At 41.6% G+C, this 22,380-nt stretch overlaps 1 protein-coding gene across 3 annotated transcripts in view; it reads left to right on the top strand.

Moving 5' to 3' along the window:
- Positions 1–4,903, top strand: part of HACE1 (HECT domain and ankyrin repeat containing E3 ubiquitin protein ligase 1) — a 230,814-nt gene extending 225,911 nt beyond the window's left edge. For all 3 annotated transcript variants that reach the window (XM_029595349.1, XM_029595352.1, XM_029595351.1), the window contains exons 23-24: positions 3,281–3,394; positions 3,865–4,903. In XM_029595349.1, the coding sequence (XP_029451209.1) occupies positions 3,281–3,394; positions 3,865–3,967 (217 nt within the window). In that variant the 3' untranslated portion in view covers positions 3,968–4,903. The remainder of the gene's footprint in view (positions 1–3,280; positions 3,395–3,864) is intronic.
- The last annotated feature ends 17,477 nt before the right edge of the window (positions 4,904–22,380 follow it).

Below are 22,380 nucleotides of genomic sequence, written 5' to 3' on the forward strand. Positions count from 1 at the left end.
CTGTTGATCAAGGCATGTTTCACACATGAGAAAGGAAGATGTATGCAAATTACGCTTAAAGCACATTTTCTGCTTTAGCTGTGCTATTGTTGAACTGGTGGTTCTAGATTTGTAGTAGCTGAGCTATAGGCATGAAATTGTTTTAATCTGGAGTGACTATGTTTTTAGCCTGGACCGGGCCTGAGTCTGCACTGGTCTTCCTTGTTCTGCATAGACTTAAACAACAGACGTTTCTCATAGGAATGCTTCATACTGTGTCCTGGTTCTTACGCTCTCTCTTCCTGCTGTGTCTGTGTTTGTGCTGGAGTCTCTGTTGAAAGAAATACCCTAAAAGCAGTGCTGCTAAAAGCTGATATAAGCAATTCAGAAGTCATGGATGCCAGGAGATCCTGTGACCGCTGGGACTGTGTCAGACAGCACGGTTGCTCCTTACTCTCCTGTTATTTTATATTGCTGTTATTTTATTTTATATTTTATATCTCCTGTTATTTTATATTGCTGCATGTTCTCCTGTTATTTATACTGATAGTTTTTTTATATTTATCCTGTTGTTCATATGTTACTTGTTGCTCTGTGTGCTTTCTTTTGGTCTATTCTTTTCATTCCTGTCCCATCCCCTGTCCCTGTTTTATGTATTTTCCACCTTTTGGTTCAGATGTGAACCGGTATGATGTACCCACTAATGCCGGTATAAAAAAAAGTGTTAAATAAATAAATATTCCTGAAAATCAGGTTCCATATTCTGGAAGACCTCAGTTGGGACAGACTGCAAAACGTGAAACTATTTTTCACCTTGCTGAACTCATGGTTTTGAAGATAGAGAATGCTTATGGAGAAACTTAGAATATCATCACCATCATTTACTTATAGCAGACTTTTCCAAAAAGAGAGCTTAAAGTATATTAGAGCAGGTTAGGGTCTACAAAGTATAACAGCTTAACTAGAATAAGAGCAGTCAAGTATAATACAGGGAGGATAATTTTCAAACAGCTGCACACGCCCCCACATACACAAGTATATGCACACACAAAAATCTACTTCTATATTTTATAACCTGTGCATATATTTTATACGCAGGTTATAAAATATGCGTAAATGTACCCTGCAGCATTCTCGCACAATACGGATTGCACTTACCCAGATAGGTTCTGACTTATACACCTAAGTGGCGGCACTTATCCGGATAAGTTCTGATTTATCCGGCTAAGTCACAGCAAAGGCATTACTTAGCCAGGTAAGTACTGCTTTTAAGACTTATCCAGCTAAGTAGCTACTTTGCTGCCACTTAGCTGGATGAATCAGAACTTGTTTGGATAAGTGCCACTTTCAAGACTTGAGCCGGATAAATCGGCATTTTTCTGGATAAGTGGCATGCAAATGCTATACCCGCAGATATATACACGTGGAGATTGTATCTGCGTAATTTACACACACACTTACCCCCTGGAAGTCAGGTTTTACACGTGTAAGTTGGGAGATTTTCTAACATGTGCATGCCAATAAAAGTTACTAGTTTTACTAATTAGTTTACCAGTTCACCCAGTCCGTCAGCAGTTCAGCAAGACACTCTCCCTGCTCTTCAGCCTCAACTCCCCCATGTCACTCAGACTCCCCCCATCCAGTCAGTATTTCACTTTTAAGATGTTTACTCCAGATGCAGAGCAGGTGTAAATGGACGTAAGCTGCTTATAAAATAGCTTCCACGCCTAAATGTTGGCCCCACCCCTTTTTTACACATGCAAATTTAGTCGCGAATCCTTACTTTATGCATGTATGTTAGAGGTTTATAAAATCGCATATACCAGATTATATGCTACTTATACGTGTATACGCTGATTTTTATGTGCGCAGCATTTGAAAATTCACCTTCTAGAGTGCAGCACAGTCACAGACGGTGTGTAAGTAGTGTACTGTTATGGCAGACTTGGGGATTACCATAAAATGATGAACAATGCATAAATACTATAGGATAGTGACATGCAGTGCAAGAAATAGTGCAATATGGAGAGTCCAGTAGGTGATTATATAGGAGAAATACAAGACAGCCGCAAGTGCAATGAGTGAAATACATCAAGGAGGTAGGGCCCAGTCACATTTCAGCTGCTTAGGGCGGTTTTCCTGTGTGTGAAAGTACATGACAGTTCTGTTAGTGTTCATGATTAGGGGCTGAAATTATGAGTGTGGACCAAGTTTTCCATAGCTTCCTGGATACGAGGAGATCTGGAGCCGGCACGAGGAGATCTGGAGCCGGCTTGTTGTTAAGTGGCAGAGAGCTCCATAGGGCAGGGACTGGTCTGAGAAAGCTCATTTCCTTCTGGCAGTGAGTGTAGAGGGTGGGAAGGTGCATGTGGAGTGAGCCACCTGTCAAGGTAAGGCAGTGCCCAGCCTTTGAGAATCTTTTAGGCAGATAAGGGCCGTGACGCCAGTCCAGTCTGCCCATTTTACTTTACCTGTTTCATAGTGCTGAACCCGAGGAGTCATATTGGTCCCAAAGAAAACTGCATTCTTTAACTTCCCTAATGCTAAAATAATTCAGCGATGAGAGTTTTTGAGAAATGTGATGTGGTCTTGAACACTCATGTACCACAGTATCTATGGATGGTTCTTACGTTGGTCCAATAAAAAAAGGTCACAGCCTACAAAGATGATCAGTTGTGTAGAAGATAAAGTACAAAGGAAAATCTAGACGCCTAACATCAAGAAATAAAAAATGGACCAGCCTGATGGCTCAGTGACATTCGAGGATTCAAGTTCAATTCCTGACTCAGGTCTCCCACTTCCCAGGTCAGCCCGGAGTAGGGAGAGGGGAAGAAGTGACACCCAGTGGCTGAATTTAGGGCAGTTTAATTGAAGGGTTCTGAAAAGAGCCCTGGTGCATGGCCCTAGGCCCTGGACTGTCCCTGCGAATGGCCAGGCTTAGATATAACATAAGGGAAAAATCCCCCAGTCATGGTGCCAGATCCTAGCCCTGCTTCCAGTTAAGCTGGAGCCCCAAAGGAGCAGGAAGAAACTGCTGGATAAAAGAAAAAGATTAAAAGGGTAGCAAAGATCTCCTTAGAGACAGGGGCTATAAAGACAGCAGTCAACTGGCTCTCTCACAGGTTTCTTAGTCACTGAAAAGCTATTAGATTAGTACTAATGTCAAGAATTCTATAGCACTTACCCAAATGTAAGACGGGCCAAAAGTAACAATATCCCCTGCTCCTATCCCCACAGATCAAGCCTGTCTGTGTGCTTTAATGATTCATTTTGTTGCTCTCTCATGCTCGGATGCTTTCAGTTCCAGAGTACCACACGGCGGCTTTGCCTACATCATGGGTGGCAGCGGATTGCAGAATTTTACAATAGCAGCTGTGGCCTACACACCCAACCTACTGCCAACGTCAAGTACATGGTATGTTTAAGCAGCCTCCAGCGAAACTGTTGCAATGTAATGCGCAAGTAACTTTTATGGAGAAAAGTGTATGCACGGGGGTACACACATGCACGCAGTTTTCCTCGTGCAACATATTTATTTATTTGTTCTGCGATTTCAACTCGGATAACAAGCAACGTGCATAAAATAGTAACTACCTTCTTTTCCAGTCGGCACGATATTAGCATGCAGAGTTGTCCAGGGATGATATTTTTAGTGAGATCAGATGGCTGGGTTGTTCCTTCGTATACACATATACAAGTTAGCCTTTTTTGCAGCAGATTTCGATGCCGGGTTTTAATTAAAAATCAAACAGCAGAGCTTTCTGGTGGGTATGCAGATTCCAGAAGAGCATTTTGATAATCATCCCCCCTGCCTGAGATGTAGGTCCAGACTTTATTTCTTCGCCTCAGATGTTGTATTTAACAGTAGCATGCTTTCCCTTTCAGTATCAACATGCTGAAGCTGCCCGAGTATCCCAGCAAGGAGACCCTTAAGGACAGGCTTCTGGTGGCCTTGCGTTGCGGAAGCTACGGTTACACGATGGCATGACACGGCCGACTTCCGATGAGTGACTCCCGGGCAGTTTCCGGAGCTGTCAGCAGAGCCAGGGCCCAACTTAAAACTTCTTCAAGTTTCGGCCTTTTCGTCTTCATTATTTATTGTCTGTGTAAAGTTTTTATTTAAAAAAAAAAAAAATGTCCGGGTAAGCTGCTTATCCTCAATCCTCCTTTTTCTTTTTACGTGGCAGCTCTGTAGTGGAAGCAATGCACTTCTTTCCTTTTCAGCCAGATTTTTCTGTAAAAACTAAAATGAATTATTCCCTAGACTCATTTTAATTATAGCTGTTTCTCATATGAGGCTATACAGATAAGCTCATTTCATTTTAAAGAGGATTAAAATGTTTAGGCAAAGTATATGTATGGGAATACCATATATTTTAAAGAATCTCTCTCTGTCTATATAAATGTAGGAAGACCGTTTTGTTTTCAGTAGTGTACAAAATTCCATATTTGAGCTGTTGTAAAGGAGATGTTTTTCAAAACTTTAAAATATTTTAATGTACAAAATTTGTAAAGTGTATTCTATTGACGCTGAACCTAGGAAGAAGAGCGCAAAGCGGATACTTTTACTCAGGCTTTGTTTGTTATTAAAATTCTCGCTGGGGAGAACGAGCTATGAAATGATCTATTTTAATCACTGCAGTTTAGAATTTGTATATATTATATTGGATCTGTATCTGCTTTATTTACAGATTATTTTTCTCCTGCCTTGAAAGAGTTATTCTGGGGATTCAGTCAGTGTATTATTTTATTATAATGCATATTTTAATTTATTTGGGAGCTTCGTGCACGTATGCCTTTGAATACTAGGCACATAGCATTATTTTGGAAATAGTTTCAAATGGTATTTTTGTATCAATGATATATCCTGACTGTATATTGAACATTTTATATGTTGTCTTTAATACATTGACTTCTGAAACCAGAAATGACCCTGCTTCGCTTACGTATAAAGAATCCATTCCAGGTCCTGGGGAACAAGCATTCACACATTGGTCTGAATTGGCCCAGCATTGTGGTCTGAGGTGTGAAAGGTGGCTTTTTTGATCTTGGACAGGAGCATTACATTACAGCTAGTATATGTTACTATATAATAGCAATAAACTCTAGTGTTCCTAAGAGCTATGCTTAAAACTTTCAGGGGGAATTATTAGCAGAGAACATACTGTCAAGCCATAATACTTGCTGTGCTGCAGAAGTAGCTTCTCACATTGGTGTTTTCCTGTTACAATAATGATAGTGAACAAAGAGGAACTGGAGCTAGAATCATAAGAACATGTCATACTGAGTCAGACCAAGCATCCTGTCTCCAACAGTGGCCAAACCAGGCTACAAGCACCTGGCAAATACCCAAACATTAAATAAGATCCCAAGCTACTAAAGCTGGAAACAATCTGGCTATTCCCTATTGATTAATATAATGCCAGGATCCTACTCACCAGTGGGGACTATTTAAGCCTGTAACACTGAGATGTTAGAAAGGGAGGGCAGTGTCATGGGCATCTCTTGTCTTACTGTGGAGGATATATACAGTGTGCAATATTTAAATTTGGGGTGGGGTTTGCATCTGTGAGCTTCTCATGGACAAAAAAAAAAAGGCAAGACTAAAAGCAGGGTCAGACCGAAAAGAACGAGAATTCTGCATCAGGTGATTTGTTTGTAGACTTTAACTCTAATGCTTTCAAGAAGGAACTGACCTAAAGTGTCAGTGATTTTAATGTTCTTTTTTGTGACAAAGCATCCTACCTAATTTGGGTATAGATCCTATTAGTATTTCAGCTTCTATAAATCTTTCTTTAGTCTGCAGCTCTTGGTGGGGAGCACTGCTTTGACAGCCTATATACTACTTGATAGCACAAGAGGAAAATTTGGACATGATGGGAGAGTGGCTAAGGGCAGAGTTAAAAAGTCTAAAGGCACAGAACACTGTCCAGTGTGAAAACATGAATAGGAACAAAATTCTGTTTGTGGTGCTATGGTCTTGGAAAGACGACCTCACCAATGATAGTCATGCTTCAACACTCCTGTACTGAGTTTGCATCAATCTCCATGGCTAAGCACAAATCACATCCATTATAAGCATGTAGTTGTCTTTTCTAAGGAAAATGTGCATGATTTCATAATTGAGCATAATTTCCAACAAATTCAATAATCCCTTTACATATCGAAAAGCATGACTAGATCTAGTCCTCACTTGAAATTATAGACCAAATGCTCTTTTGAAAAATCAGTGCACTATTAATACTTTGTCTTTCTTGGCTTTTCCTGTTTGATTTGTATTAATTTGGCTTGTGTTTGTATTTCTTTTTGTAATCTCTTTCTACTGACTGACATTTCTGTGATTCCACCCTCGCACTACGCAGTGTTTCAGTTGTTTCTGACACCATCAATCACGCCTTAATTTCCTCACTTGGGACTTAGGACTGTCTAACTCAGTTGTGAGCTGATTCTGTTCCCATTGTAAATAAAACTTGGGTATGCAATGGGAACAAAAAGCTAAAACCACAATCAACCAGAAAACTTTTTCAGTCAAAGGGTTTGTGGTGATGTTCTTTGCTTCCATACGTAAGAACAAATTGAACTCAATTTTACCAGAAATTCTGAAAAAGAAGTTAGGTTTTTGGATGCCATGAATTCAATTTAACCTCCCCTCTCCAAAGGAAAACAAACTTTAGACAGCTTATCATTAAGATGGAATATTTCATCTGGATGGTTTCCAAGGTTGAAAGTCAAAACTGTGAGTGGTTATTTTGAGGCATAGACAAGAACAGAGGAAATGAAACGAGACTCAGCGGGCTAATGGAAGGGACAAATTTATAATATGAATATAAAATGGTTGAAAATAAACATTGAGGTTGGATGAAACTTTTTTAAAAATTTGAAACACACCCCCCCCCTCCCAGATTCTGCTTTGTGCCCAGGATCCATATAAATCCCAATTTCAGACCACTGAATTTCGGGGCTGGGGCATTGTGCAAAGGCCAGTGGTGCGGCACAGGCCCAAGTGCTATCATTTCACAGAAGCACGAGCATATCTGTACAACAAACTGCAAGCTTGTGCTACTGCTTCTTGATGCCAGCTCATACCTTTCTATAATTCTCTCGTTTTCATGAGAGATAAAGACAGGGCATGGCCTCGAAACAGTGGTGGTATGAGAGACCAGGTTTCCATGCTGAGAAGAGCTGTTCTTGTTTCTGTGCGTTTGTGGCACTCAGGAGTGAGTGAGACTGGGCGACAGAGAGAATAGAAGGAGTTTGTGCTTGTTTGGTTTCAAGACTGAATCTAGAGGGGATAAAAGAGGAAGAAAGGATGAGTTTGTGCTACAGCAGTAGGGGTGGGGGATTGAAACATGACCGAAAAAGACCATATGGCCTAACCAGTTTGCCCATCCGCCCAACTAATATAGCTTTACAATTCCCATCACTCCCTCAGAGATTCCTTGTTTTTATCTCATGCTTTCTTAAATGTAGATGAAAACGGTATCCACTGGGAGGCCACTCCATGCATCCACCACCCTCTTTGTACAGAAATATTTCCTAAGATAACTCCTGAGTCTACCCCCTTTCAGCCTTATTCTAGAGCTTCCTTTCCACTGGAAGAAGCTCACCTCTAGTGCATGGAAACCTTTGAGATATTTAAATGTTTCTACCATATTTCACTTTTCCACTAGGGTATGCATGTTTAGATCTTCGAGTCTGCTATATGCTTTAGAATGAAGACCACTGACCATTTTAATAGCCACCTTCTGGGCAGAGAAGTAAGACTGAGCCTTTGATGTTGAGCGGGGAGGGGGATTCATAGTCCTTGGTCTGCCAGAAAGTGGATGGTGGTGGGGAGGATAGGAAAGATAGACATGGTCTAGAGAAAGAGGAAAATGGACGGGGAGGATATTAAGGTTGGGAACAGTGGTAAACACAGCATTGAGCCTAGAAGAAGAGGGAAATGGAATGGGAAGTAGAGCAAAGATTTACCACATGGCGCATACAAAAGGGTATTCCCCCCCCCCCCTTTTTTTTTCTACACCACTCGTTTCTCTTACTCCCTCGGATTCTGCTCCCTAGACATCCTCCACATGGGTACACCTCTGTTCCAATTGGCATACCACTTGGGAGTGGGAATACCCGATTATCAGTCAACCCCTTCTGAGTCAGCTTACCATGGATTGATCCACTGATTAAGCCGTCTCGATTTTCACTGGTCACGGAATTGGGCCTATATTTAGTGCTTACAAGACTCATGCGTTCTCCGTTCGAGCCTTTCCATTCCTCTCACTTAACAGTCTGGCATGGGGAATTCTTTCCCTCATAGACATCACTTCTACCAACAGGGTCAGTGAGTTACACACCTTGTTTCATACTCACCTGATCCTGTGTTCCTCCGTGACCGAGTGGTCTTGCATATTCAACTTTATATCCTTCTTAAGGTAGACGTTGCATCTCACCTTACTCAGAATATACTTTGCCCACTTTTCCCAACACCTCTCTCTCACCAGAGCGAGAGGGTTTTTCCACTCCCTGGACTGTAATAGTGCACTTGCATTCTATCTAGACCGCACTACACTCCATAGGAATTCCACCTAACTCTTTCCTTCTGTGGCAAGAGCCAAGCTGCGAGTTCTGGTGGGCAAACAGACCTATTCCTCCTAATTGTGGTCTGTATCTCTTTTTCCTACCAACAAGCAGTCATTTCACTACAACACTGTGTGTAACCACACTCTGTTGGAATCGTCTCAGCCTCAAAAGCTTACCTTCGGCTGGTGCTGCTTGTACATAATTGTAAGACTGCGACCTGGAGCTCTCTACATACCTTCGCAGCCCTTTATTGCTTAGATACGGCTAGCCAGCATGCTCTATGCTTGGCCAGTCCGTCTACTCATCTTCTTTTCGGTTTAACTACCCAACATCCTTCCACCAACCCGTTAAGGGTTTCAGGATGCCCTCCTTTCCAAATTCCACCCCCGTCATTGCGCCTTTTGCGCGACCTGGGTGCATTTGGTGCACTCTCGGGCATCTTCAGCTCGGTACTCACCGATATGTAGGACTACCATCCTGCTGTCCTGTGAGAAAGCAAATGTTGCTTACCTGTAACAGGTGTTCTCACAGGACAGCAGGATGTTAGTCCTCACGAAACCCACCCGCCACCCCGCGAAATTGGGTCTATATACGTTTTCACTTTTATTTTAGTTTCGCTTGTGCTTTTTGCTAAAAGACGAGACTGAGGGGAGACACCTGTGGTCACAGATAATTGCAGGCTGAGCATGCTCAGTGCACTCAGTGTGCCAATGTCAGTCAAAGCTTTATAGAAACTTTGATAGAAAAGTTTTCCGTAACAGGGCTCCATCCTGTGATATCACCCATATGTGAGGACTAACATCCTGATGTCCTGTGAGAACACCTGTTACAGGTAAGCAACATTTGCTATCAGTGGTACAAAATTAATTATCTGCACTTCTTTCATTCTGGTCATTGTTCTTCCTTTTCTTTACCACCATCTTCCAACTGTCAGCCATACAGTCTTGACTTCCTGCAAGGGGATCTCTCCTAATTCTTTTTGTCCTTAGCTGGGGAGTTTAGCCAAGTCAGGCTATTGCCCATGTGACATCTCACCTAGTTATGCCTGAGGGAATTCCAAGGTTCTACTGTTGCTCTGTGCTGTTTGACCCTGCCACCTCTCCCTTGGAGCTCAGTGGAGGCATAACACTGCTTTATTGTCTCCCCCTTTTAGATCTCTGCTGTTTCATGTGGATTACTATCAGTTTGTATACTGAATGAATATCAGAGGAGACCAAAATTAACACCATAAAACTATGTGAAAAAAATTTGGAATGCTAGAATAAAAAAGGTATAGTTGTAAGCCAGCAATATCATTTAAAAACACCTAAATCGATCTTTAAATTTTGAAAAACTTGAAAATGTATTGGGTCCTTAGAATTTCATGTATGTTAAGAGATTTGTGGCACAATAGAGTTTGTTTGGACAAGAGAATGCCTTCTAAATAAAAACAAATAAGCCGGGGAAGTTTACACTTTGCAGGAGCAGTAAAAGAGCACTGCTTTTATTAAGGTAAAGCAGAGCTGTGAGCAGACTAGGGATCTGCAGAGGCAAAAAACTTCATTTTCATTTGTATGTATTATTCATTTGTTTAGTTTGATTCAGCTGAAAATATTTTTTTCATGTATTTGTTCATTCCCCTTTAAAGTCAATGGGTGAAGCAGTGCACTAAATTATGTCCTCCCAAAGTGGAGTTTTCTAATCATTTCTGTGGGTAGATATCATCAGAAGGGTGAAGGGCACTCCCACACACCAGGGCTGTATCAACATGGCACCAAAGGTAGCATGAATAATTCAAAAGACCCGTAATGGGTAAAATGGTACCAGCAGTGGCATGAGTTTCCCAAGGCACCATGAAAGGAACAAAGCAGTAGCAAGAGTGGCCAGAAAACCCCAAGGCTCCAAAGAAGGGCTTAGAGCATCAATAGTGGCATGAATGCCCCCAAGTCAGCACAAGAGGGGCAAAGCCAGCATCAAGTGTGGCATGAATAGCTCAGGGCACCATGAAGAGGGATTGAAGTACCAAAAGTGGCAGGGAAAACTCCAAGGCAGTGATAAAGGGGCAAAGCAGCAGAAAGAGTGGCAGAAAACCATCATCATAAAAGATGCAAAGTAGCAACCCACAATGGCAAAAAAAAACCCCCAAGGCTTGAAATGAGGGGCAAAGGACACCAACCTAGGGCCTTATTTTCTACACATATCGCACGCGGTAAGGGATGTTTCTCACGCAATACCAAAATGGCGAAGTCGGACCTGGAAGAGGAGGAGTCGGGGTGTCACCAGGGCCGACTCAGCGAAGCCGCCGTGGACGACGGAAAGGTAAGGACCTTTTTGCGTCCTATTTCGCTCCCAATAGCTACACCACCTATGGTGGCGCTATTGGGTGCGAAACCGGTGCGATTGCTGCCGGCTAGCGCAGGCCCGCCCCCCGCCCCTCATTTCCTAAAGTATTGCAGGCCTGCGATACTTTAGAAAATGAGGCCCCAAGTTTGTACAAAGCCCTAGGCAGGGAGAAGCCAGAATAAATCCCTGAAGGAGACCTGATGTTTACTTATGGCATCATTAGAGGAAGGGGCTGGTGGTTCAGGTTTGGAGCAAAAAACTGAACTGAAGGGTCTTCTGAACAGGTTTATGCAACAGGCCCAGCAGCAGCTTGATCAAGCAGACCTTGTCTCGGCATTTAGATATGGTGTACCAAACTTCTGGGCCCAGTCCTAGTCCCAGCTCTGGTGAACTCTACACAGACAACCATCTGGACCGTGGAATCCATGATACAGCTTCCAGCACCTCCAATATATAGTGGTGACCCTAAGGGGTACAGAGAGTTCCTCAATGTTTATAAAATGCATCTACTGCAAACTGGCTTGTTTTCATCCTTTCTCTATTGGAAGGTCCTGCCCTCTCCTGGGCTTTTCTCCCTGTGGGAACACGATTACTTGCTTCTCAGAAACTCTGATAACTTCACACAACAGTTTCACTTGATTTTTGACAAACCTAGGTGCACCTCGTCCACCACCACAGAACTACTTCATATTCATCAAGGCAATCACACTGGTGGTGAGTACACAGTGGAATTGTGTACCTTGGCTTCTGAGCTCAGTTGGGATGAAGAGAGTCAAACCTCCATTTTTTGGCAAGGATTATTCTGGAGAGTAAAGGATAAATGGCAGCTTGGGACCTTCCTCTGTCCCTAGAAGCACTTATCACCTTGGCTAGCTGAATAGATCTGCTGCCTCTTCTTTATCTCCAGGCATTCCACTCCTGACCACCCTGCCTGAAGTACTGGATCTGCCGCTCCAGTATATATCCTGTTTCAACTTATGCTATGAGTCATGACCAGGAGCCCTAGCAACTTGCAATTTTGCTGACTGCTTAAAACCTCTAAACTTGTCGTCATGGAGGTAGAGGCCACTACCAAGACAGCAGGGGCTGTCCTCATTCAACACAATGGTCTCGGAACTTACAACGCATGTCTTTCCCCTTCAGAAGGGTTCTTGTCTGTAGAACAGGATCAGCAGGCAGATGCTTCTTCAGTTCAACCCATAGTAACATAAGGGTGCACTTGGGGTTCAACTGGTCCAAAAACTGGACCAATCTGAACAAAAGTCAAGATTCTCTCTCAATTTTCAGTGGACAGCCATTGTACTGATTGTCAAGCAAATTGGTACAATGGTTGCGCCACTGCAACATGCATATGGACGAATTGACAAAAAGAGAGACTGACAGATGAACCAATCATCATAGGTTCTTTTCACTGACATATGTACCTAAAAAGATTTTTTTCTGCTGCTGGCAATAGCATCTTATTTTTTTCATTGATGTTGTGGTTTCACCATGGACGCTTTATGTGGTCCACAAGAAGGCACTGCAAGCTGCTTTGATTCTATGTGAGAGACTTGATAATAAGTTGAAATCTGCTCGGTGTGCAGCAGCCAAGAAAGCAAATAGAATACTAGGGATTATTAGTAAAGGAATGGAGAATAAAACAGAGAATATCATAATGCCTCTGTATCGCTCCATGGTGCAACCTCGTCTTGAGTATTGTGTGCAGTTCTGGTCACCGCATCTCAAAAAAGATATAGCAGAATTAGAAAAAGTACAGAAAAGGATGACCAAAATGATACAGGGAATGGAACAATTCCCCTATGAAGAAAGGCTAAAGAGGTTAGGACTCTTCAGCTTGGAGAAGAGACGGCTGAGGGGAAATGTGAAAGAGGTATATAAAATATTGAGTGGAATGGAATAAGTAAATAATCAGTTGTTTACTCTTTCAAAAAGTACAAAGACTAGGAGACACACAATGAAGTTACTAGGTAATATATTTAAAGATAATAGAAAATATTTGTTTACTCAGTGCATAATTAAGCTGGAATTCGTTGCCATAGGATTTGGTGAAAGCTATTAGTATAGCTGCATTTAAAAAAGGTTTGAACAAGTTCCTGGAGGAAAATTCCATTCACCATTAAGGTGAGGTTGCAGAAATCCACTGCTTATTCTTGGGATAAGCACCTTGGAATCTGTCTATCCCTTGGGATCCTGCCAGGTACTTGTGACCTGACTTGGCCACTGTTAGAAACAGGAGACTGGGCTTCATGGACCCTTGGTCTGACCCAGTATGGCAAGTCTTATGTTCTTATACTGCACTGCTTCTATAAAGAAACTGCATATATCAGTATTCTCACTTACAATTTTAAACCAGATTCCCAATCCTGCCAGAAAGAAAAGACTGAAAATTTATAAATCCCACTGTGTTACTCAAATCCAGTTTAATTCAGCTGTTTCTCAACTGGTTTGAGAATCAAAGGGCATAGGTCCTTTTTCTGGTTTAAAGGGTTTCTTAATAGTCTCATCAATTAGATGAGAACAGCAGCATCATTTATAAGGATTATTAAAGAGTGCTCGAAGAGAGCTTGGAAGTGGGGTGCCTTTGGATCTTTTTAGCTCTTTTATATGCCACTTTTGTTGGATAAGTGGCTAAGTCTTTAAAGGCCATTTCGATGGTTATATAACCAGTAGGATAGCAAGCTTGTGTTCTTGCTTGAGATTGGTGACGTGTTTGAGGTCATAAGATCGGTGAAGAGCATTACACTTTTAGAAAGAAGATATTGGGATCCATATCATATTCATGATAGTTGGGCCAGCAACAAAATGATAATTACATTATTATGTTTGTGTGCAAAATTTGGGTAACATCAGTGTTTTCAGTGCAATAATTGTACTGAAGAATGCTGCACATGTTCGAGATATTAGAAGGGGTGGGATATTTTTCATGGAGTGTGGTGTAGTTTGAGTGATTGTGGTGTGTGAGTTTGGTTGTGAGTTTAATAGGGAGGGTGGTGTTTCTAACAATTGTATTTATAGAGATTTAAGAAGTATTTGAATAAATTGACAATAAACTTTCTATATTTATATGTTATAAAAAGAAAACTTTTCTTGTACTGTTCTAGTATTGGGTCTTGAATTGTTTCATTAGAAGGACTGTTGGGCAATTTATGGTTCTGCTTTATTGAATCATAGCTGCCAAATGTTCAACCACTTCTCAAATTTTCTTAGATCACTTTTTATTTTTTACACTCTGTTGCAGATCATTTTGTTATCTGCAAAAAGACAAACGTTTCCTTCTAACCCATCCGCAATACCACTTACAAAGATATTGAACAGACCCAGTCCCAAAACCGATACCTGAGGCACTCCACTTATCACCCCTCTCTCCTCAGAGTAGCTTTCATTTATGACTACTCACTTTCATCTGCCAGTCGACCAATTTCTGATCCATTCCACCACCATGGGACCCATTTCCAGGCTTTTCAATTTGTTCATGAGCCTCCTATGCGGGATCATATCAAAAGCTTTGCTGAAACCCAGGTAAATCACATCAAGGGTTTTATGGCTTGTTTTATGGCTCATTGAGAGACCTGTGAGCAGCAGATTGCAATTGTCTAAGCGAGAGATGGATAAGGATTTTGGTTGAGTGTTCAGAAAGGAAGGGCCGGATTTTGGTGATGTTATAGTGAAAGAAACGGCACATTTTAGCAGTGTTTTGGATACGTTTAGAGAAGAGGAGAGAGGAGTCGAAGATGACTCCAAGGTTATGGCCTGAGGAGACTGGGAAGATTACAGTGTTATCTATATAGCGTGTAATGTCAATTTTGGGAAGGGTGATGCTTGAGGTGGGCCTTCATTAAAACAGAATTTCATAATCTTACAGAAATTAGACAATTTTAGGGGAGGGAGAACACCCACCTTCTAGTGTGACAAGCATGTTGAGAAAATATACTGTAACTAAATATAGCTTATAGTTTAAGATGATTAATTGAATGGAAATTGTTCCCTCCCTTTGTGGTGCACCAGTGTGAGCCTGGTATTCCATCATCTTGGAAAGAAAGGAACCATTGCCTTGTCAGATCATAGATCACAGACACTCATTAACTTTTATTATCTTCATAAAAAATGTTAGACAGACACTTTGAGTTTTTGATGCTCGGAAATACGTAGTGCACCTAATGATTCAAAACCATTAGAGCCATAAACTGTCTCCTCGAGTTCTAGTAGCCAGAGAAAACTGAATTCATTGCAGATTACACCACCTTTTATTGGACCAATCTAAAGTATAATGCACAGAGGTTGCAGTGAAAAGCATTTTGAACCACAGAAGAAAAGGACAGGTGAGGTCTCAAAAGCTTATGTATTACAATATTGTTGGTGAACAAAGAGCAGCTGAAAATACTGAAGAAGGAGAGAGAAGAATTGATTATTCTCCTTAGCAAACAACCAAACATTGACCAGGGAACTCCTTTTATTGTAATAGAAGCACCTGAGGGATTTTAGTCTTAAATTGAATTTCAGACAGTCATAAATTCGAGGTTTTCTGCAGCTGACATTCAGGGTGAGGTTAGCCAAGTCCCTTTATATCCTACTGTCTCAATTCACTCAACTATACCTGTATGAAGATGATAATAATAATGTACATAAATGGCTGGATCCAAGATTTGTGATCCATGACCCATTTGGAAACTGGATTAAGGGTTATGCTAAGGGCACATAAAACAAAAAGAGTCCTGGCACCAGCTCTGTGCGTTCAAAAACAATTATTTGGGTAAATTCATGGATTGCACCTGGCTCAGAGGCTTAAGGGAATAAAAATCTCTTGCTGGATAGGGAATCTTAAAATCAACCGTTTCCCATCTGTGATCATCAGACTGCCCCAATACCTAGATCTTCCGCCTTCTCTTCTGGCCATCCCTTGGCAGTTCCTTAAACACTGAACCCACAACCCTGGCATTAAGCAATCAGAGTCTTGCACAATGGCCTGTAGTTCAAACATCACAACTTTTATTGCAGTCAATCATCAATAAAATACACAAAAATAAGAGTCACAGGATTCCACAGCAGAGAAATCAGTAGAAACAAAAAAACACTTCCTTTAAGCAGTGCATTTAAATCAGTATCTCTTCTCCCAATAAACTATATGCAGTAGCAATTCCTCATTAAAAAAAAAAATCATCAGTCCTCACACAGGAACACTGAGTGGTCAATGATATTTAGTTGTATCATGCCTCCTCCCAGGTGCCTCTAGGGTAATTCCTAGGCATATTCCTTTGCCCCTCGGCATCCATTGTAATAGAAGGCCCTGCTGGACTGGCAGAACCAAAAGACCTTGAGGGATATCCCCAGAACCCAGGATGGCTATTTACCCTTTCAAATAGTACTATGACCGGGGGGGTCACTCCATGAAGCTAATAGGTAGCACATTTAAATCAATTTGGAGAGAGTATTTTTTCTCCCAGCACAGAATTAAACAATAGAATTTGTTGCTAGAGGATGTAGTGAAAGTAGTTAATGTAGCTGGGTACAAAAAAGGTTTGATTAACAAATAGAAAATCTGGGAATAACTAGTATACAATTGATACTAAACAAATAACTAGTTATAATTAGACTCTTTGCTACAAAAAAATTCACTGTAAGTGAAATAGTGTTGCGTTCATGCCTCTTCTTGCCCTCGCTCCACTCTCTCTACCTTGGGAGCGACTCCCTTCGGCTCTGATGGACAGTTGCAGCCGCGGCTTCTCCCTGCCTCTTGGTCCCGGTGTTCCTGGGCTGGCTTGACGCTACGGATCCGCCATGTTTCTGATGATGTAAGGGCGCGCGCGCGCTCCAGATTTGTACCAGCAAGGGCGCGAACTTCGGGGGCATTCCCCTGTAGTGACATCATCCATTTTCGCTTTAAAAGGTCTTTGTTTGCTAATCTCTAACAAGTTAGCAAGGAACTCCAATAGGACTTGCTTCAGCAGGCCATGATACTTGCAACAACGATCCAAGTCAGCGAGGGGAATCCTTCTCCTCTGCTCAGCCTTTTGATTTCAGATTGCCTGAGAATACTCTGAAGACTCCTCATTGCCTGGAAGTGATCGCAGATGTGAACACAGTGAGTTCTATTGTATAGGAATCGGTACTCGCTCCACGAGGGCCTATATTCCTATAGCTCTGAAGACTCCCTTCCGTCCAAGACGTTATCGCAGGTACGGAGATCGTGAGTTATATTGGCAAGATTGCAGATAGGAACCGGTACTTGCTCCACGATGGCCCATGTTCCTAGAATACTTTACAGACTCTCTTTTACTCTAGAAGCCATTTCATATATAGCTATTGTGAGTTCTTACTACAGACTGTTTATAGGAACCAGTGCCCGCCTACGGCTCCTGTTCCTGAATATACTGAAGACTCTCTGTGGCATAGAGACCATTGCAGACATCTACTATTGTGAGTGTACCATCTTGTATCCAGTATACCTCTGTCTACTCACTACTTCTAGTCTCTCTCTACAGTTCAGCTACCCAGAGGTTATATTCCAGTATCAGAAGGACTTCAGCCCTGCCGGACACATCGACTCACTACTGCCACCACTGGTGGTCCAGCTTCCAGCTTAATAAAGAACTATTGTGTTTATTTCATATTCCAGCCTAGCTGGTGGTTCCTCTCAGGATCTCCTCCTGGGGGCGCTGTCATCTGCCATCGGCCCAGGGATTCACCATTTCCTCTAAGTGGTCATTCCTTACACTACTATCACACTGTGGGAGCCAACCACTACAGACCACTAGCACCGCTTATGGAAGTATTATATATATAGCTAATTCCTCTTTCTTTGGGACTTGCCAACAGCTTATATATATAACAGATTGCTACTCCATAGCGGAGGCATGATTGATTGCTATCTCAGTGGCGAAGTACAATATACCTATTGTTAGCTCCTCTCCTCAGAAGAGTATCATTGTATAGATTGCCAACTCCTCTTCCCTGGGGAGTTGATCCATAACAGATTGCTACCTCCTTTCCTTCCAGGAGCATCTAACAGCAGTTCGCTAACAGAATACTAACTCCGCCCTCCTGACAGGGTAAGCACTACAGATAGCTAACTCCTCCCTTCTGGAGGAGCAGATCATGACAGGTTGCTAACTCCTCATTCTTCAAGAGGAAAGCAGAACAGATTGCTATACTCCGCCCTCCTGGCGGAGGTGAGCGATAACAGATTGCTAACTCCTCCCCTCTGGAGGAGGAGAGCATAACAGATTGCTACTTCCTAGCAAGAACCGTGACAGATAGCTCTATTGTGAAATTTAACTATTAAAATTTTAAACTTTATTCGTTATCACAATTGTTTAAAAAAAATTTTTTATAGTAGAGAGAAGACCTCAGTATTGGCAAGAGATGCGAATATCTCAGAAACATCTTATGAGCCAATTGTTACAATCACTGGTCTTTTACTCTCTTAATTTTATTTTTTTTTGTAAAAAATGCTTGAAGTCATTTTCTATTGATTACTGCTTAAAGTGCAGCTATGTTTCCAATTAAAGTTCTTATAATGTCTCTGTTGGTTTTTACTTTCACACAGCTGCCAATTTTGTTATCTGCAGTTGAAGTAAATCTTTCATATGGCAATGTCTATGTGGCAATGTCTTCAATTATTGCAAACCTTTACTATAATTATAAGCTTTCGCCGCAGCAAATCATCAATATTTTGCTTAAACCTTTCTTGAATTCTGGACGGGAAAACTTCACACCGTTCCGAACTTCCTTGCATTTAATAGAACATAACTCTGTATGTCCTGTAACGGGTATTTAATTCCCGACAAGATCCCGACATGATTTAACAGCAAGACACAGCATTGCCGTGCCTTTTGCTAATATGGTGTACTGTTTGGCTGCCGCCAACGTGGCCAACATTTCGCTTCAACGCTGCATCAGGGCGGACTAATTTTGTCGGACTAATTTTGTCAGACTGATTTTGCTAATTTTGCTTAAGCCCAGCAACCAAAAGAAAGGGGTACCGACAAAATTAGTCCACCCTGATGCAGCGTTGAAGCGAAACGTTGGCCATGTTGGCGGCTGATGCAAAAAGCTGAGCGTTAAAACTGTCCCTGAAATTTAGCAAATAGTTTCTTAACACGCAAATTAATTTTTTTTTTTAACTCCTGATGCAGTAGGCTAATGCATCGGGAGTTAAAAATGCACAGAAAGCAGAAAATGCACACAAAAAAAAAGGCTCCGCGCACAGCAAAATATAATTTATGTGCATAACTCATTTTATCTGCGTATAAAGTATGAGTTAAGCACACAAAAAATGTTTTTTTTTGCACGGAAGGTATTGTTTACATATAAATCATATTTAATTTGTGGAAAGCAGACTTTCTGTGCATGAAATCTCAACTATGAATCCCAGCACTGGAACTCCCACTTCCACACAGAGTGGCATTAGCCCTGGAAGCTTTACTCCATCTCGGACTAGGAGTTACATTTCCAGGGCTAAGAAAAACACGAGGAAAGCCTGCACCCCTCTCTGCATTGGGGAGTAATACCTAATGCTGTCATTACCATGAGATTTCCATGCGAGGGCGCTAACTTAAACACACATTGTTGTCGTATGCACAGTGCGCTCTGTCAAATGTACCCTCATACATTACCCAGGTGGACTATTTATTTATTATTTTTTATATACTGACATTCGATCAGAGATATCACATCGGTTTACATTCAGGTACTGTAGGTATTACCCTATCCCCAGAGGGCTTACACTCTAAGGCCTGGATTTATCAAAATGTGATAGCAAAAAAGGGGTGTGTTTTATGCTAATATACAGTTTATCGCAATTTGCATTAATTACCTATTTGATGGAGAGAGAGAGAACAAGAGTGCCTAGCCATAGTGTCCTCTCCCTAGACAGGTATTTGTATCCCTCTGATAGGCCCACCTAGTAACTCGAGGTGAGGTTTAGGTATTAGTGTAGGGGGTTAGGGGCCACTTTGACATTCAATGTGAGACGTACGAACAGAACAGTGGCCTCTTGTGAAGATTTGATGGCCTTCGGAGTGAGGAAACTCACTCCAAGATGAGATTTGGGCAATGTTCTCTCCACCTAGCTTGATGTTACCCAGATAGAGAGTCCATCATCTTGGAGTGAGTTTCCTCACTCCGAAGGCCATCAAAACTTCACAAGAGACCACTGTTCTGTTCGTACGTCTCACATTGAATGTCAAAGTGGCCCCTAACCCCTTACAACCTCCAAGCCGCGTCTTTGACGCGGCAAAGAAAATCAAAGCAAGTACTACATGGCTTGGAGGTTATAATTTTCTGAAAAGTTATAACAAAATAATCAGTATTATCAGCGTGTCATGCTGACCACATCTAAGTAATTCACGGGCTAATTAAAGCTGGTACTATCTACATATAAGCATGTTTTCCTGAAGCTCCCTGAAGAAGGAGTGCTTCTACTCCGAAACCCTGCAGAGTCGGAGGATCACCTTCAGGACTACAACAAAGAGATAAGTGCACATTATATGTTTTTCAAGTGTGCACTATCTTGAGATATTTGCAGTCACAGCTATTGATAGCCACAATAAGGACATTACCAAAAACAAACAAAAAATGACCAATGATTAAACTGGATATTGTGCTCTAAGGCTTTATCATAAGAGCCAGTTGCACCATAAATACCAGGTCCCTGTGCTATAAAAGGCTTCACTAAATAGCAATTGGCACTGGAGACATTATATGATGGTCATTTACAACTTTATTAAGTGATGTCACAAGAATATATGCTCTACTGTTGAATTCTAAATTTCTGCTTTTTTGGGGGGTTTCAATATTTCTAGCATTAAAAAGCCTGCATTAGCTTCTGGTCTTATGTAGAATCCACTTAAAAATGTTTACTTTGGTCCATAAGATGGTGTATGATACTGGACAAAAATACGCAAGAGACCGTCTGACTATACACTCTACGAAGGCAACTACATTTCAGCCAGGATCTTATTCTACTGACACTTTTATTTAAATCTGAAGTTAAACTGATAAAGACCCAAAGGCAAGCACTCTCTTGTGTGGTTCTTAGACTTTGGAGCACCCTACCAAAAGAGATCAGGCTAATCAAAGCCCATCCCTCTTTAGAAATCACTGCAAAGTACGGTTATTTGACACTGCCTTCAGAAAGGAACTATTGACTTTCTATTGGCATCTTGTGTAACTGTCAGGAGAATGAGAGACAACACAGAGATTGTGCCCCAAACAGGGATGTAACAGCTGGGACAGAAGATATGTATTGGATTTTGGTTAGCGCAATATTATCTATTGCAATTTTAGGGCTGCGTTTTCAAAAGCATTTACGCTCACAAAATGCAGTTTTATGCACATAAACTGGCTTTTATCTATTGCCATCATTGATAGTCTGTCAATCTAGCATTAGATCTCAGCAAAAGACAACACAATGAAAGCTTCAGTCGTGAAACCCGTATAAATAATGTCTTAACTAAATACAAGAGGCAAATAATATTAGAGCTTTATAAATAAGTAGATGTGTCCGTCTGGAAACGCCTGGGAAGAAAATTAAAGTGATACCCTGCTTCCCAAATGTCACAGAGCTAAGCACGGCAGGAAGAGTTCCACAAAATTGAAGCAGCCAAGGAAAATACATGCTCTGGAGTTTCCATCATTCTGAAAATTGCTTGCAGTGGGAGGGGAGAGGGGTTCCTAGGCATAGAGGTGACTCCATATGTACTGAAAAGAGGCATTCTGGCGTGCGGGGAGGGGATGACATTGATGTGAGCTTTCAAGCTTCCAAAGTATGCACTATAAATCTACTTGCTCTCCCTTACGCCTGCTGGAAAGCAGGGGGTGAATGCATCCATGTATGCCACCTGCGTTTGCTGAGGACCTGCTCATTTTCAAAGCATCCTTAATGCGTTGTGATCCGCTCTGAATCCATGGGCTACGGTCTGCATATACTTTGTAGACACAAACATTTGCTTTCCATAGGCTAGTGAAAATGACCCTCAGTATGAAAGAACTGTTAGCTTGAGAAGCAGACTCCTATTTTATAGTTATCTGAGTTACTTATTGCACATTTGTTAATGCAGGGATCCGCTTAGCTTGCGCACCTGAGAGCATATATTTCACATGGAAAATCATTGTTAACCTGTGTGTGTAATAACCCTTGGTACATGCACAGAGGCAGGTATGTTATAATGTATTCGCATATTGCGCTTAAGAAAATACTTGGGCATGCTTTTCTAATCAGCAGTTTCCCCACCCTCCACCACTTCACCCTGCCCTCTCCCCTCCCAGGTTTAACCCATACCTCTCATCCAAAAACTGCAGACAAAAGACAAGGGCAATTTATTTGCTATCTGTGACTCAAAACAGCAGCCTGTGTGTAAATTACGTGCAAGTCCAAACCCTGCCCCGAAGCACCTTTGAAACACACGCATTCCCACTTTCACCCTTCTGAAAATTATCTTACCATGCACAAGTGCTTCATGCACGTATATGTCCTGATTTTATGTGCACAAACCCTGTGTGACTCTT

Source organism: Rhinatrema bivittatum, chromosome 3, assembly GCF_901001135.1.
Source record: "Rhinatrema bivittatum chromosome 3, aRhiBiv1.1, whole genome shotgun sequence".
In the NCBI taxonomy this organism is placed as follows: Eukaryota; Metazoa; Chordata; class Amphibia; order Gymnophiona; family Rhinatrematidae; genus Rhinatrema; species Rhinatrema bivittatum.